At 39.5% G+C, this 16582-nt stretch overlaps 1 protein-coding gene across 2 annotated transcripts in view; it reads right to left on the bottom strand.

Moving 5' to 3' along the window:
- Nucleotides 1-16582, bottom strand: part of TPK1 (thiamin pyrophosphokinase 1) — a 383898-nt gene that overhangs the window by 196588 nt on the left and 170728 nt on the right. For both annotated transcript variants that reach the window (XM_018046829.1, XM_018046830.1), the window contains exon 5: nt 5606-5678. In XM_018046829.1, the coding sequence (XP_017902318.1) occupies nt 5606-5678 (73 nt within the window). The remainder of the gene's footprint in view (nt 1-5605; nt 5679-16582) is intronic.

The raw sequence follows: 16582 nt of genomic DNA, 5'->3' as shown, positions 1-16582 counted from the left end.
ACAGGAAAGCCTGGTGTGCTGAAGTTCATGGGGTTGCAAAGAGTCTAACGTGAGTTAGCGACTAAAGGACAAAAACAACTTAATGACCTATTGGTCTGTTTGGCCACTCTTTGTCTAGCCCAACTACTGCAGTTCCCCTCTTGCCGCTCCAGGGTTGGGGGTGAAGGACACTGACATGATGGAAATGTGAAGGGAAAGCGTCCGGTTCTCACACTGACTATCATTGCATTGCTGGCATTCTTTCCTGCAGATGTTAATTACCTTGTGCAAGAAACAACAATCCTGCCCAACAGACCAAATATGTAGTCTGTTGAAAAGTAGTGCTAGGAACTGAATCCTAGTTTTCACAAAATTCTTTTCATTAAAAAAAAAGGACACTCATCCAAAAGCTGCTGCTGCTGCTGCTAAGTCACTTCAGTCGTGCCCAACTCTGTGCGACCCCATAGACAGCAGCCCACCAGGCTCTGCCATCCCTGGGATTCTCCAGGCAAGAACACTGGAGTGGGTTGCCATTTCCTTCTCCAATGCATGAAAGTGAAAAGTGAAAATGAAGTCGCTCAGTCATGTCCGACCCTCAGCGACCCCGTGGACTGCAACCTTCCAGGCTCCTCCATCCATGGGATTTTCCAGGCAAGAGTACTGGAGTGGGGTGTCATTGCCTTCTCCGTATCCAAAAGCTAGCTGTCTCTATCATTTTCCTAAAGTCTTTTAAGTTTTTTGAGCCTGAGCTTCCACATCATAAAATTTGGCTAAATAACACAGTTTAATGTCTGTTACATTTTAAACTATTTTACATTTTTATCATTATATTTATAACATATTATTATCTTCTATCCTACACATCTACATTTATGGAAAAACAATTTATTCTGTGACTCTTTAAGACATTAAATACTGCAACGAGTGCCTAACATTCTAAGTATAAGGAAGCATGCTTTAAAATCCCATTCCTATATCCGGTAAAGACCCCAAAGACTATACAACAATGAAAGAGTATCAGAAGTTACATGAGATATTACAGTTTCTTCAAAAGGTCTCAGGAAACTGAAACACATGAGGGCATGATTGATGGAATAATTAAAAAGACTGAAGTAGGTGATTTTAGCCTTGAATCAAGGAAACACTGACTGACTCAGAAAGTGAAAGATAAAAAGTAAAATAAAATATCAAGGGGAAAATCTGTAAGAGACATTCCTCATTCTGAGTTCATATTAGTGAATCAGGCAGAGAAGAACTAAGACAAATGGGCAAAGGGGGAAACACAAAGATGTCACAGCTATCTGAAAAGGAGGCTTTATGGAATAAATTAAGAATGGTATACCATATGCCTCGGGAAGTGGACGGCAATCAGTTGGTCAACTACAACCATATCATATCTATATGTTTAATATTAAAACTATCAGCATAGAAAAACACATGGACAGTGACAAGTCACACTGCTACTTATTTGAAATTTCAGGTTATGCTTTGGCATGGATCCAGTGGTACACCATGGCTTCACTAAAATCTAGTTTTCAAACTGCTGTACGTTAACAAGAGGCATAAATTGTACATCCTAGCTCTTATCCCATGGACCATATGGAATTAAGTGGTGGATCAGAGCTTGCTCCCCATCTTGACCAAAACCCAAAGGAATAAATAATTTAAGGGTTATATACATAAAGAGTAGTGATTAAGTGGTTGGGATGTTACCTAACTTGAAGAAGGTTATGCATATAAAGATCTAATCAAAGAAAATGTGCTAATGGTTATGTTTTCCTCTTCCTTCTTACATAAAAGTGAAAGTTTGTGACCCCATGGACTGGAGCCCACCAGGCTCCTCTCTCCCTGGAATTCTCCAGGCAAGAATACTGAAGTGGGGTGCCATGCCCTTCTCCAGGGGATCTTCCAGACCATGAGATCCAACCGGGGTCTCCTGCATTGCAGGCAGATTCTTTACCATCTGAGGCATCAGGTTATATATTACCAATTAAAGACCAAGAATGCACTGTGATGATGTGAAAATATTTTTCTCATTGCCTAACAATCCAGCTTTATCACTACTAAGTCAAATGGTTTGTTAGCCCCTCTCCACATAGCTATCAATGATCCTTGCCTACTGATATTGACGCCCTTATGCAGCCTTTTTGCAGACTTACCAGGGTTAATCTGTATGACCAACAACATCTGGGAGAAGAGACAGGAAGATGATATATCACTGATGAAATCAAGTTATAAAAAAGACCACAATTACTGTTTCAGCAAGCTCTCTTGCATGTATGTTTTCTTTTCCCTTCCTCTTTTCCTGGTAAGCCGTCTGCCATGATGTGAGCAGCCTACTGGCAAGGAGCTGACACCTCCAACCAAGACCCAGTGAGCAATAACGGACAGTAAAACCAACAAGCAGAGCAATGCGGAAACAATTTCTGTAGCCCCCAGGGAGGCTTGAGAGGCCTGAAAAACCAGGCTGTGCTATAACTTCATGAGAAACCTTGAACCAGAACCACCCTGTTATTAGATAATTGACTCTCATATGTCTTACCAAGAGACCCTGTGAGAGAAACACCGTTTGCTGTTTTTTTTTTTAAACTGGAGATAATTGCTTAACAATGTTGTGTTGGCTTCTGCCATCCAACTGATGTGAGTCAGCTGTAAGTATACATATGTCCACTCCCTCTTTAGCTCCCCCCAACCCTATCCCACCCCTCCAGGCCATCACAGAGCACAAGGCACCAGCTCCCTGAGCTCTACATCAGTTGCCCATCAGCTGCCTGTTTCACATAGGGTAGCAAATATGTTTCAACGCTACTCTCTCAATTCATCCTACCCTCTCCTTCCCCTCACCATGTCCAAAGTCTGTTCTCTATGTCAGCATCTCTATTTCTGCCCCGCAAATAGGTTCATCAGTACCATTTTTCTAGATTCCATATATATGTGTTATGAATAATATACAATTCTCTTTTTGCCTCACTTCACTCTGTGTAATAGGCTCTAGGTTCATCCACCTCACTAGAACTGACTCAAATGCGTTCCTTTTTATGGCTAATTATTTGCTGTTTTAAGCTGCTAAATTTTAGGACAATTTATTACGTAGTAATAACTAGTGAATACAAATGGCAAGAACTGGGATATACTCTGTTTAGAAGCTGACAAACCAACCACTTGATATTTTAGTGTTTTCAGAAGTTTATCATGCAAACCAATTTTAAAGTCAAATGAATCAGTGCTGGCTATGAATCTGCTTCATGCTTCAAACAAAAATTTAGCATTTTAAATTTCTTCCTTATTTTACTTTCCACAATAGAGCCTCAGATTTACCTTCATTGAAGATCCAGACAAGGTACAAAAAAAGAAAATGTGTATGAAAGTGGAAATAACCTCCTTTCACTTGTAACAAAGCAAGTGTTTCAGTTGGAGATAATGGCTTACATGAATTCTGTGTAACACTGCATTAACTTGTTGTCATTACCATTATTATTAACCACAGCCAAACATTCACCATGTGCTCTACAGGGCACATGAGCTTCTACAAGACGTCTCTGGAACCCTGTAGGAACACACCCAAAGAATTCAAAAGCAATGGATTCTCATCTATACATGAAGGAAAAAACAAAACAAAACAAAACTTGATTATACTCCATCAACTTACACGTATGCAATGTAGAAATTAGAAGGTTCAGTTAATCTTCCTTTTCGAACTAAACCTCAACAAACATAAATGACTTTTGGAGATTAAAATCAAAAGTGATCCAGGAAATGCAAGAGAAATTCATCTGAAGGTATTAACTCAAAATTTTCCTTTACTCCTGAGCCATTCAAAAACTAAAAACCCTGGCTTCCCAGTCTTTCCAGCTATGTCCTTATCCTCTGCAATAACTATCAGACGGACACGTGCAGTTCTGGCAAGCCTGCAGCATAAGAGTGGGTGGCTGGCCGGGCGGGGGGAGCGGAGGGGAGGGGAGAAATGGAAGGAGAGAGAGAGAGAAAGAACAGACACATCTGGCCAGATCTTCCACTGGTTTCTGAGTCTGCTTGTCCCTGCCTCTCCTGCTGTTTCTTCTGCTCCTGAAGATATGATTAATGTCTATGAATTGGCAAAACTCTGGTTTGTAAGCAAGGCTGAGGGCTTTCCATCCCAACGAGGCTGAGGTATGGAGTTAATGAGAAGTGAGACTGTGGGGAATGAACAGAAACATGGCAATGTTAAAGTAATTGAGCATGAATATCAAACACTGACTTGGGAACAGTCTTCATTTGCTGATGGGAAGTCTGATCAGCTGCTGGGTAGATGGCGTGGGTGCACAGATCTGCATTCATTGCTGGCCTCAGAATTTCCATCACAACAGCCCACACCTTATAACCTTGGTAACTTGCTTCCTCACCTAGATTCCTATTTCCCTTTTCTTCTCTTTCTTTTGTTCTTTTTCCCTTCCCTGCCTCACTCTCTTGCTCCTCCTTTACTTCCATCCTACAAATGCTTTCTTTTTTCTTGTTTCTGAATTTATCTCATCTATCCTCAAGCCTCACAAAGAATTTAAAGCTTCTCTCAATAATTGCTTTTTCTTTATAATATGCATAATTTACTAATGCCAGTTCAGAATAACACAGATGATGGTACTGTGGCTAGAAGAATTGCTGATGCTATAATTTTCATTTTAAAAACCTTGCATTGTCCTCTAGAGCCAGTGAGAGCTTGAATTCCTAATTAGCAGAAGACATTACTCTGTCTTCTATCATCCTCAAATAGTTTGCTTGTATGTTCTTAAGGGCAAAGATCTTTGGAAGATCTGCACAACAGTGACAAAATGAACACCTTGATAAGCTCTACATTATTACTAATTTCAAGTTTTAATGAAGTGTTATTCAGAAGAGTAATAATAGGTTTAAGAAAATCAAATATTAAAAAAAAAAAACCCTTTGGTTCTAAAATTCTGTGGTTGTTGCTGTGTAGTTGCTAAGATGTGCCTGACTCTTTCGCAACCCCATGGAATTTCCCAGCCAAGGATACTGGAGAGGGTTGCCATTCCCTCCTCCAGGGGATCTTCCTGACCCAGGGATCGAACCCAAGTCTCTTATGTCTCCCGCTTTGGCATGTGGATTCTTTACCACTGAGCCACCAGGGAAGTCCTCTAAAATTCTAGGAATGCACCATAAGGCGTTTTTACAAAAATTCATTTACAAAGATTTTTTTTTTTTCACTAACAATACAAATGGACAAAATTTAAATGTACATCAGTTGGAAACTGTTTAAGTAAAATACAGTACCATTCATTAAATGAAATTTAAAATGATCTGTGAAAAATACGTAACTCACGAAGACGTAGACAACACAGTATACTTTTAATGAATCAAAAGCTATAAATTCATTTAATATATACATGCTTAGAAGACTAAGCATTAATGCTTATCTGATGGCCACAGACTTTCTAAGATTGTGCTTCTACTTGTCACTTTCTAAACTTCCACTTGAACCTGTAGGACAACTGCTAGAAAGACTACCGAAGTAACAAAGTAACTAAGAAAAATGAGTTTCTCAATCCCTACACATACAGTAAGGAAAACAGAGGAAAAAAAAGGGGGAAAGCAATCACATAAGACCTTAAATATAAAAGTGCTAATGGTTTACCTTAATAGCGTAGTATTCTCTAACTTCAGGCCTAATAGAATCAAAGTCTCCACTGATGAATTCAGGCAGGAAGCTGAAAGAAAGAGTTCCAAGTAAGTCAATTATTTAAGACTGTTTAGCAGCTAACCTTTAAAATTATGATTATAAGAACCAGAGAGAGACCTAAGGTACTCAAAAGGAAAAAGAAACAGTCTGTTTTCAGAGTGAATGGGATATTATATCTTATGCACTTAATTTTCACTTAGAAAAGACTGAGGGGAATTCCAGGTATTCAAATAATGTGTCAATTTAGTCTCACTATCAGTCAATATTTATCTTGCTTAAAAAAAACAGATGAAGATTAAAGAAGATTACTGCTTTAACAAAAGCTCCCAGTTCAAAACCCTAGCACAGGGACTCTCAGTCTTTGCATAGTACTTTCTACAAATAGACAACTGCGACATTTTACCTTCACATCAGTTCAAAACTTTCAACAGATTGTAACAGAACAAATGATAATGAGGATGAGGCATTTTTGGAGCACATAAGTCAGTTCAAAAACATTTTCCAAATAGCCTACTGACATATTTCTAGAAATAGGAGTCTTCTAGTTTTGTCTGCAATACCACAAAGATCACGGTTACTAAATAGAATGAGAGGATTCTCCAAACGGATGTTTCTAATTCTATCACAATTATCTTTTTTCTCTTCCCTACCATTTTCAGAACTCCTTTAGGAAAACCTCCCTTACTGTATCTACATAAGCCATCCTTTCCTATTATAAGACATCTGTATGACCTGGTAGAATTTCTTCCCACTAAAAATACCTAACTGTGGAGAAATAAAACATCCCTGGACTTCTCAATACTCCTGCCAAACACCCTAGCTTCTGAGCTTCCAATGTATATTTGAGATAAAGAAGAGACTGCTTGCTTTCATGTCTTCCAGAAATATTCTGCTCTTCACATACCAACCATAAAAACTAGATCCAGCTTTTTACCCCATTAATTGCTTTGATTCAAAATCCTAATATAACTTCTGTTATATCTTCTCAAGATAGCCAAATTATTATAGAAAGAAAAGGTCCCTAGAGACTGAATATTACTGTTGGCTGTTATAAGTCCAAAGAGGTAAAGCCCAGAACCTAGAGACATCCCTAGGTCTAGAGACATCCCAGGAGACATCCCATGTCACAAAAGACAAGACACAGGGAGAATCTTCCTGCTGGAGAGATTTCACTGATATAAAAGTGGGCTGGGGTTAAGGTTCAGGCCCATAAAATGTCCCCAGGGAGCCTTTCACGAAGGGAGAAGCACCGCTGCCACCACCGCACTTATCAGTTGAGGGGAAATCTCATTTTCTCATCTTTCAGATATGAATATGCGGCTATTCGTACAGGACCACTAATCTGTAGCTGCATGAGTCAAGGGTTTATAAAAACTAGAGAACAGAACTCTGACTCAGAATACCTCGTGCACACATTCAGGATAATACTCATAAAGAGGAGTATTTAAAAACCCATCACTGACCTTGTTCTTTTGTAAGATGATTTTAAGTTCTTAACCCAATTGATGTGCTGCAGTCCATGGGGTCGCAAAGAGTTACCAACGACCTAGTGACTGAACAGCCCCCACCCAACTGGAACTGTTAATTCTTAGGCCAACTCTGTCCATGTTGGACCAACTCTTCTTTGAGCTATTCATCTTCTTAGGGCTAAACAGTTGAGAGGAAGTCCTTCCATAGAGTTCTGTACCACATACACAGCATAGATTTGTCTTTTCATTAAAAATTAATACTTACTTATTAAAATTTTCAATCAATTGATTTCAGAAATGTTCACTGAACATCAAACCATGTGCAGAAGCAATAGTTCACTCAGAATAAGGTAAAATTGGGAAGTAAAATACCTAGGTTTTTAAATTACCTTGCCTGGTTTGAACATTTTCCTAAAAACTTTTCTTCTCTAAATGTCCCTACATTAGTTATTTATGATTTTCAATTTCATTTTGTACCTGTTTAGAGAACACCCCTCCTGATATCTTACTTAGGACTAAAAAAATAGACCGTTAGTTTGTATCACTTCTTTTTCCTGTTGCAAAATTTCATTCATTTTCAAAGTTTCTCCCAAATGCGTCCAACCTACCACCATTTAACTATAAAAGCGTCAGTCACGTACAACTCTTTGCAACCCAATGGACCACAGACCACCTGGCTCCTCTGTCCATGGAATTCTCCAGGCAAGAATACTAGGGTGGGTAGCCATTCCCTTCTCCATGGGATCTTGCCAACCCAGGAATCAAACCCGCATCTCCTGCACTGCAAGCGGATTCTTTACCATTTGAGCCACCAAGAAAGCCCCCATTCAACCATACACAAATTAAAACACATATGGACCACAGACTATTCATACTTCCTATGGTCTGAATGTCTATGTCCCCCTCCAATTAACATGTTGAAACCCTAACATCTAAATGATGTTCTTGAGAGGTGATTAGTTTAAAATGGTGGCGCTCTCATGAATATATGAGTGCCCTTAGAAGAGAACGGAGAAGGCAATGGCACCTCACTCCAGTACTCTTGCCTGGAAAATCCCATGGACGGAGGAGCCTGCTAGGCTGCAGTCCATGGGGTCGCTAAGAGTTGGACACGACTAAGCGACTTCACCTTCACTTTTCACTTGCATGCATTGGAGAAGGAAATGGCAACCCACTCCAGTGTTCTTGCCTGGAGAATCCCAGGGGCGGGGGAGCCTGGTGGGCTGCCGTCTATGGGGCCGCACAGAGTCGGGCACAACTGAAGCCACTTAGCAGTAGAAGAGAAACCCCAGAAAGCTCTCTTCCCCTTCCCATCATCTGAGGACACAGTGAGCAGACAGCCCTCTATAAGGCAGGGAACAGACCTCCCCATGCAATGACTCTGCCGGCACTCTGAACTTGAACTTCCCACCCTCCAGAACTGGGAGAAGCAGTTGTTATTTATAAGCCATGTAGTCTATGGCATTCTGTTAGAGCAACTTAAAAGTATCGAAATATTGCTGGAAAGGATAAAAGGAGTTAGCCCTCCAATACCACCACTGTCCTCTTCAAGAACTGAAATCTAAGAAGTCAAGTGAATTTGGCCAATACTTCACCATGTAGAAAAGCCATTTAATCTTAGGACTCTGGTTCTGTGCAGTCCAAATCATGCAACTTTCTAATAAGGCTGACTACATCCCTCTACAAAGTTTAGCCCCTCGGATATCTAGAATCAATTTGACAGTTTCCAAATACTATATGTTTTGACAGTAAATAAAAATGAAAAATAAAGGCTAATAAATGTAGTCAGCTGAACATCTATCCAAAGGAAAGCAATCATGCAAATTCACTTATATAATCTTGCAAAATACTAACAGGAAAGCAAAATTAAATAGATAAAAAATAAGTTCAGTAAACTTTTAATGTAATTTTCTCCAATGTAACACAGATGCTTTAAAAAATGAACAAGGATGCATATTTCTAAGATGACTCATGGCAAAAGTACACCTGGTTTATATGCTGATATGGCTAAAACAATCATAACTTATTCTGATATAATATACTAGTTTTTGAAACTTCCTGAAATGTGCCTTCATACACTGCAATTAAAAACCCATGTAACACTGTCTGAGGCACCTGTGGCCAAGCACCTGGGTATCCTGAAGAGGTACTTATTGCGGATGACACTTCACAGATGTAAAGGAACTGTACTGTGATATAAAAGACAGTGTACACAAAAGATAATTTTCAGAACTATTTGGGGACTGACTTCAGAGAGCAAGTAAGTGATGAATGGCAAATGGGTTTGTGTCTTGTTACATACAGCACTCAAGTGGACCTCTCCTTGGTATCCTCAAATCTACCAGCACTGACTCATAGTATTAAGATCCATCCCATGTAATAATTGGGAGGAGGTTGCTACATGACGAAAACATACCTAGTCATGGTGTGTTAGAATACAACTGTCTTTCAGAAAACTTTTTCTGATACCAGTAAAGAAGGCTATCCCTCTACAGAGGCTTCTCTGCTCCCAAGGAACATACAACCACTCCCTTTCTATAGCAATGAATCTCTTACTTCCCATTTCATTACAAGCAGTTTCTGTAACTGTCTTTTAGCTTCTACTAGACTAAGCTCTTGGGGCAGGAGCTCTCTGATTGATCTTGGTATTGCTCAAAGCACCAAGTACATAGATGCTGATAATAACATCATAATGTGAGAAGGCAAAGGAGGAGAAGCAGGGGGGTTGGGGGATGAAAAGAGGAAGTAGGAGAGAAAAGCAGAAAAAGGAGGAGGGCTAGGGGAAAGATGGCAGGGGCAAAACCAGGAATGCAAAGAATTAGGGGAAAGGAGGGAAGAAGTGGAGAAGGAGAGGTGGGAAGAAAATGGTAAAAAGGGAAGAGAAAGGCCAGAAGAGGAACAAAAAGGACAGAGAACAGTGGAAAACCACCAGGGAAGACTTTCAACATAAACTTACTAGGATGTTCGCTCCCTAATTCTTAGCTTGTCCACAATATTTAACTTTTCTGAGCTTCATTTCACCTTATGTAAAATGAGGATAATTCGGAGTGCTTGTGAGGATTAAGAGTTAATGTATGTAAAGCACTTAGAAAATGCCTGGCACACAGTAAGCAGGATTTAAGCCATTCAGTTAAAATAAAATTTATTACTAGAGAAGCTAACTCACTTGCTCGAGGTTAGAAGGCTAATAAGAGCTAGAACCAAATTTCACACCCAGGCGGCACCACCTTTATTCTCTAACAGCCATGTCTACAGCCTTCCAGACACATGCATTTACGAAATGGAATAAAAGTTTCTTATGGAGAAAGTTCTCCACATAACTGCCTTATCCTCCTGCTGATTTTATTAATCAGTGTTAATTTGGCCAACCTGTATGTATGATAGAAGTAGCACTGCAACAGAAGGAGGATTTGTGCTCCTTGCTAAGAAAGGATAGGATCTTGATGAAAGAAACACATTAGGAGGAGAAATCTCGAAAATAGTGTTGAAAAAGAAGAGGGCTCCAGATACAAGAAAAAAAAATGGTACCCCATCTAAAGACACAGGAATTGATCATTCAAAGATCTGAGCTAATATTCTCTGCAAAACTGCCTAACTTAATGGCAAAGAAAAAAAACCCAAGGGTGATCTAAAACACAGTAAGTCAAATGGTACCACGTTTTGACTGTGTTTATAGATGCCATCAGTTCAACAGTTTTATTAAGTCTCTAATAATAGCATGAAAGATATTTAAATATGGATGGTCCCTGACTTACAATGGTTCAACTTAAGACTTTTTGACTTTACAGTGGTGTGACAGCAACAAGCATTTAGTAGAAATGAGACCTCAAGTTTTGAATTTTAATCTCTTCCCAAGCTAGTGATATGAAGTACAATACATACTCTCTCAAAGAAGCTGGGCGGAGCCCAGGCAGCCACAAGATCACAAGGGTAAGCAACGGACACAATCAAATCCATCCTGTTTTTCACTTTCAGTACCGGACTCAATAAATTACGAGAGACATTCAACACTTTATAATAAAATAGACGTTGTATTAGATGATTTTGCCCAACTCTAGGTTAATATAAGTGTTCTCCTCCTTTCTGAATTGAAGGATTACCTTGCCTGGCAAAGGAAAAACTTCCTTGCTATACTTCCATTAGAATATGCAATTTTACTTCTCCCAAAATGCTGGCCCTTATTTGAAATCTGTCCTACTTGTACATCCAACCGGAGCTGCATGGTAATGAAGTAGCAGGGTGAGTGCCCAGTTATTCCATAGCATAAGCTATCAATCCCTAGGCATGCTCTACTTATGCTTCTAGGTTTGTGACTTATTTTAATGAATAGAGAAGCGGTAAAGAGAGGCACAATTACGAAATCACATGAGACGTCTTAAAAGTACATTTCATTCTGGGCAGTAAACACACAAACAAATGAATATTCAACTCTGTAACTGAGCACTCTAACTCAAAATATACAATGTAAATTTGATGGATCAGCCCGTGACAGGAGAATTAACCTCTCACTGTAACCACTTGAAGAATCAGGAAAAAAACATGTGAAACAATGGTATTCAGACAGTGGAAACCAGGCAGCTCAGGCCCGCGACTGCTGAAAAATGGGAAACAAATAAGATGAGCCCTCTTATTCCTCAGCCTTCTTCATGGAGGCAGTTTCTAGCTTAGGCCACAATGAGGGAAAACTCAGAGACCTGCAGCCTAACTAGAGGAGACCAAGATTAATTTTAAGTAAAGCTGAAGAGCTAGAAAAGGTAGAAAATGGAACCATAGGGAGAAAGATAACTCCAGAAAGCTTCATTCTTGGTGAAAATGCTATGAAGTCTCTTGAAATGACAATAAATGATTTTATCAACTAAGTTTATCAACATAAACTCGGTTGATAAAGTAGTGGAAGAGTTTGAGAGGACTGACTCCAGTTTTGCAAGATGCTCTCAGTCCGTTTAGTCGCTCAGCCGTGTCCAACTCTTTGCGACCCCATGGACCACAGCATGCCAGACTTCCCCTGCCCATTACCAACTCCCGGAGCTTGCTCAAACTCACGTCTATTGAGTCAGTGATGCCATCCAACCATCTGATCCTCTGTCAACCCCTTCTCCTCCTGTCCTCAATTGTTCCAAGCATCAGGGTCTTTTCCAATGAGTCAGTTCTTAGCATCAGGTGGCCAAAGTACTGGAGTTTCAGCTTCACCATCAGTCCTTCCAATGAATATTCAGGACTGATTTCCTTTAGGATGGACTGGTTGGATCATCTTGCAGTCCAAGGGACTCTTGAGAGTCTTCTCCAACACCACAGTTCAAAAGCGTTAATTCTTCGGCACTCAGCTTTCTTTATAGTCCAACTCTCATATCCACACATGACTACTGGAAAAACCATAGCTTTCCCTAGATGGACTTTTGTTGGCGAAGGAATGTCTCTGCTTTTTAATATGCTGTCTAGGTTGGTCATAGCTTTTCTTCGAAGCAGCAAGTGTCTTTTAATTTCATGGCTGCAGTCACCATTTGCAGTGATTCTGGAGCCCCAAAAAATAGTCTCTCACTGTTTCCATTGTCACCCCATCTATTTAAGAGCATCTATAAGCAAGATGCTCTACTGTGGGTAAGACGCTGTCAAACAGCATTGTATGCTACGAAGAAATTGTTTAAGAAAGGAAGAGTCCACTGATGTGTCAAACTTCATGGTTATTTCATTTTAGGAAATGGCCACAGCCATGCCAATCTGCAGCAACCACCATGCTCACCAATCAACAGTCATCGTCACAGAGGCAAGACCCCTCCACAAGCAAAAAGACTGAGTCACTGTTGGCTTAGACAATGGCCAGCAATTCTTGGCAAAAAATAAAAAAATTATTTATAGTATATATATTGTATTTTAGGAGCTTCACTGGTGGCTCAGTGATAAAGAATCTGCCTACAATGCCGGAGACCCAAGTTCAATCCATGGATTGGGAAAATCCCCTGGAGTAGGGAATGGCTACCCACTCCAGTATTCTTGCCTGGAGAATTCCATGGACAGAGGAGTCTGGTGGGCTACAGTCCGTGGGGTTGCAGAGAGTCAGACATGACTGAGCGACCAACACACACACGTTGTATTTTAAGACATAATGCCATTGCACACTTAACAGACTACATATAGTAACTACATACAGGCTACACATGTAGCTTTCACATGCACTGGGAAATCAAGAAATCCATGCACCTTGCTTTGTTACAGTATTTGCTCCATTGTAATGGTCTGGAACCTAAATTACGTATCTCTGAGGTATGCCTGTGTTTATAGTAGGTATGTACATTCTTTCTCAACTGCACATGGAATATTCTTTACAATGCACCATATTCTAGGCCACGGTCCAACATTTTTTTTTTTTTTTTCCTTAAGGACCCTGTCAGCATTTTAGCTTCTGTGGGCTCTAATGTCTGTGTCGCAACTATTTAACTCTGTCATGATCAAGAAAGTGGCTGTAGAAAATAGGAGAACAGTAGTACGGCACTGCCATGTTCCAATAAAGTGTCACTTACAGGTGTCTGGCCTGTAGCCTATGGTTTGCCAACTCCTGTTCTGGGCCAAAAGTAAGACTCAACAGATTTAACAGGATTGAAATCATACAAAGTATATTCCATGACACATAATATTCTCTCTTCTCACTTGCCCAAAGTCATCCATTATAAATCAGTACTACCTGGAATGAGGTATGACCACAAACAGAATAAACTATTTGAGACTCTAAAACCTCCATCTATATATACACAATAAAACTGCTATTAAATAAATTCAATCATATGCCATTAAAGCAGGCTATGGATTTCAATTTTTCTAGATATATTTTATCCTACTTATTATTTACACTAACAAACTGCCTCACTAAATTACATAAGTTTGAATTACATTTAACATTTATTTATATATACATAATGCAAATATAATCAATTCAATTTTATAATATTTTATAGTTCAGGCACACCTCAAATACTAAAACATATATATATTATAAATTAATTTTCTCATTGACAGATGTATAATTTCAAGGTGTGAATCAGGATGCAAAATGTTAGATATTATTCTTTAAAATAACATTTAACTTTATATATCACATATAGCAACTTTATAAATCACATATCTAATAAAAAAGCATAACATTCAGTGCAACATTTGGTAATAAGACACTACTACAATTATACCAAGCATATATTAGAAGGTCACTTTGGAAATCATTTCACTGCCTCCCCAGCGCTGGCAGTTTCGTGCTGTATATGCTTGCAGGTGCTGAAAGTGTGATGTCAGGGGCTTCCATGACACATGGGAATGCATTTCCTCCACACAAAGGATGAACTGGGTCTGCCTCTGTGGCTCGGCTAGACTTTCAAAGCTCAGAAAGCTACAGAACCTATCGGTAGTTTCAGGAATGAGATTATTTCCATTCCAAAGAACCAGTTTACATGTTTAATTAATGACCTGTCTAGTTGGTGCCAAAGAAGGATGAGACATAAAACAATAAATAAATTCAACAGCAAAACCTAAGGTAAAAAGGTTTTAGAAGGGAAGTAGTTTTAAAATTTAATACCAACTCTTTGCCCAAAATGTATTGCTTCCTTTGCTATAGAAAGAATTGAAGAAAGATGAAAATGCTAAGAAATGAGGACCACAGAAGTAAAATTTACACAATATTTACACTAAAAACATGAGAACCAAAGAGTATGCACATACTGAATCACAAAAACACATCATCAAAGAGAATAAACAAGTCATTAAAATAAATTTTTATATATTGCATATAATCTGGCCACTTTTCTCTGAGGTAAATAATGTGTCAAGACCTAAATAAGAGTTTTTGAGAAAAGATGGTTTATTCTACTACATCATATTTATACAGTGAGTTTCCAGAAAACAAAATTTATAATGTAAACTACGCCTAAGCACACAGCCTCTTGTCATTTAATTCACTTTCATCATTCCTGCAAGATGCTATTCTTAAAAGACTCATTATCAAAATTCAGGATAGAAACGAGGTTTGGGGAGAAGAGATAAGGAGACTGGGTCACCGTTTAGGCAGGGCTAATTGCTGCTCAACTATACAAATGGCAAGAACAGTGATTCAGTGTGGAACTCTCTAACAAGGCACTGCATTTGACTGACTAGCCATTAAGACATCTGTAAAAATGGTTCAGTCCATCTTTTGATACATTTCTCTCAATATTCTCCAAAAACAGAAAACCATTTTAATTTGGAAGACTAAAAGCAAGATTTAAGCCTCAGAAATTTGGTTTCACCTTTTTGCTAATGGGAGGACAACTACTTTACAATATTGGGATGGTTTTTGCCACACAGCAACATGAAATGGCCATAGACATACCTGTGTCCCCTCCCTCCTAAGCGCCCCTTCCACCTCCCTTCCTACCCCATCCTTCCAGGTTGTCAGAGAGCACCAGCTTTGGGTTCCCCGCATCATATGTCAAATTCCCACTGGCTGTCTGTTTCACACTTGGTAACGTGTATGTTTCAATGCTATTCTCTCGAATCATCCCACCCTCTCCTTCTCCCACTGAGTCCAAAAGCCTGTTCTTTGTGTCTGCGTCTCCTTGGCTGCCCTGCACATAGGATCACTGGTACCATCTTTCTAGATCTCATACATATATATGCATTAATATATGATATCTGTCTTTTTCTTTCTGACTTACTTCACTCTGTATAATAGGCTCTAGGTTCGTCCACTGTGTATAATAGGCTCTAGGTTCAACAGTTAATTAGGACTGATTTAAGTGCACTCCTTTTCATAGCTGAGTAATATTCCATTGTGTATATGTACCACAACTTCCTGATCCATTCTTAATACCCTCCATGAAGACAAAATAGTAAGAACCAGATATTTAGACAGGTGGAGTTTGAGATTACAGAATACTTCAGTGCCCAAGTTCAGCTCTAAGTTGTAAATGCAGAGAGAGTGCTGAGGAGAGGTTAGAGGTAAAATTATACACTCATGAGTCTTCCATACATGAGATACTTAATTCAACTTGTCAAAGATTCATCCAGTATCTACAATGTGTGCCACGCTGCAGATACCAAAGTTAACACAGATCCAAACAGCCTAAAGTCTAAATCTGGATACTACAGGAGACACTCACTGGCATTACAAGTCAAGCACAGAACACTCCAGAAGAACACAGATGTGCCAGACCAGGGGAAGCTGGCCAGTTGGAGAAAGGGAAGTGGAGACTTGGTAACAGCTGATCCTGCAGGAAAAGCTATAAATGAAGGAGATTATCACAAGAAGATGAGAGATAAAAACAATGCCTGCATTCAGGCAACAACAACAACAAAAGCAGACGCAGTGGTGAAAGGAAAGCTAGGACGTGGAGGAGAAGCATAAGCACACAGACCATGAAAGCATTTCTCAGGTGACAGCCGAGCTTCCAGTCACATGTGGCCAACGGTGTCACACTCTCCAAAGTGCAGGAAAATGACTCAG

This window comes from Capra hircus, chromosome 4 (genome assembly GCF_001704415.2).
Source record: "Capra hircus breed San Clemente chromosome 4, ASM170441v1, whole genome shotgun sequence".
In the NCBI taxonomy this organism is placed as follows: Eukaryota; Metazoa; Chordata; class Mammalia; order Artiodactyla; family Bovidae; genus Capra; species Capra hircus.
This window is presented reverse-complemented; position numbering and strand designations above follow the sequence as displayed.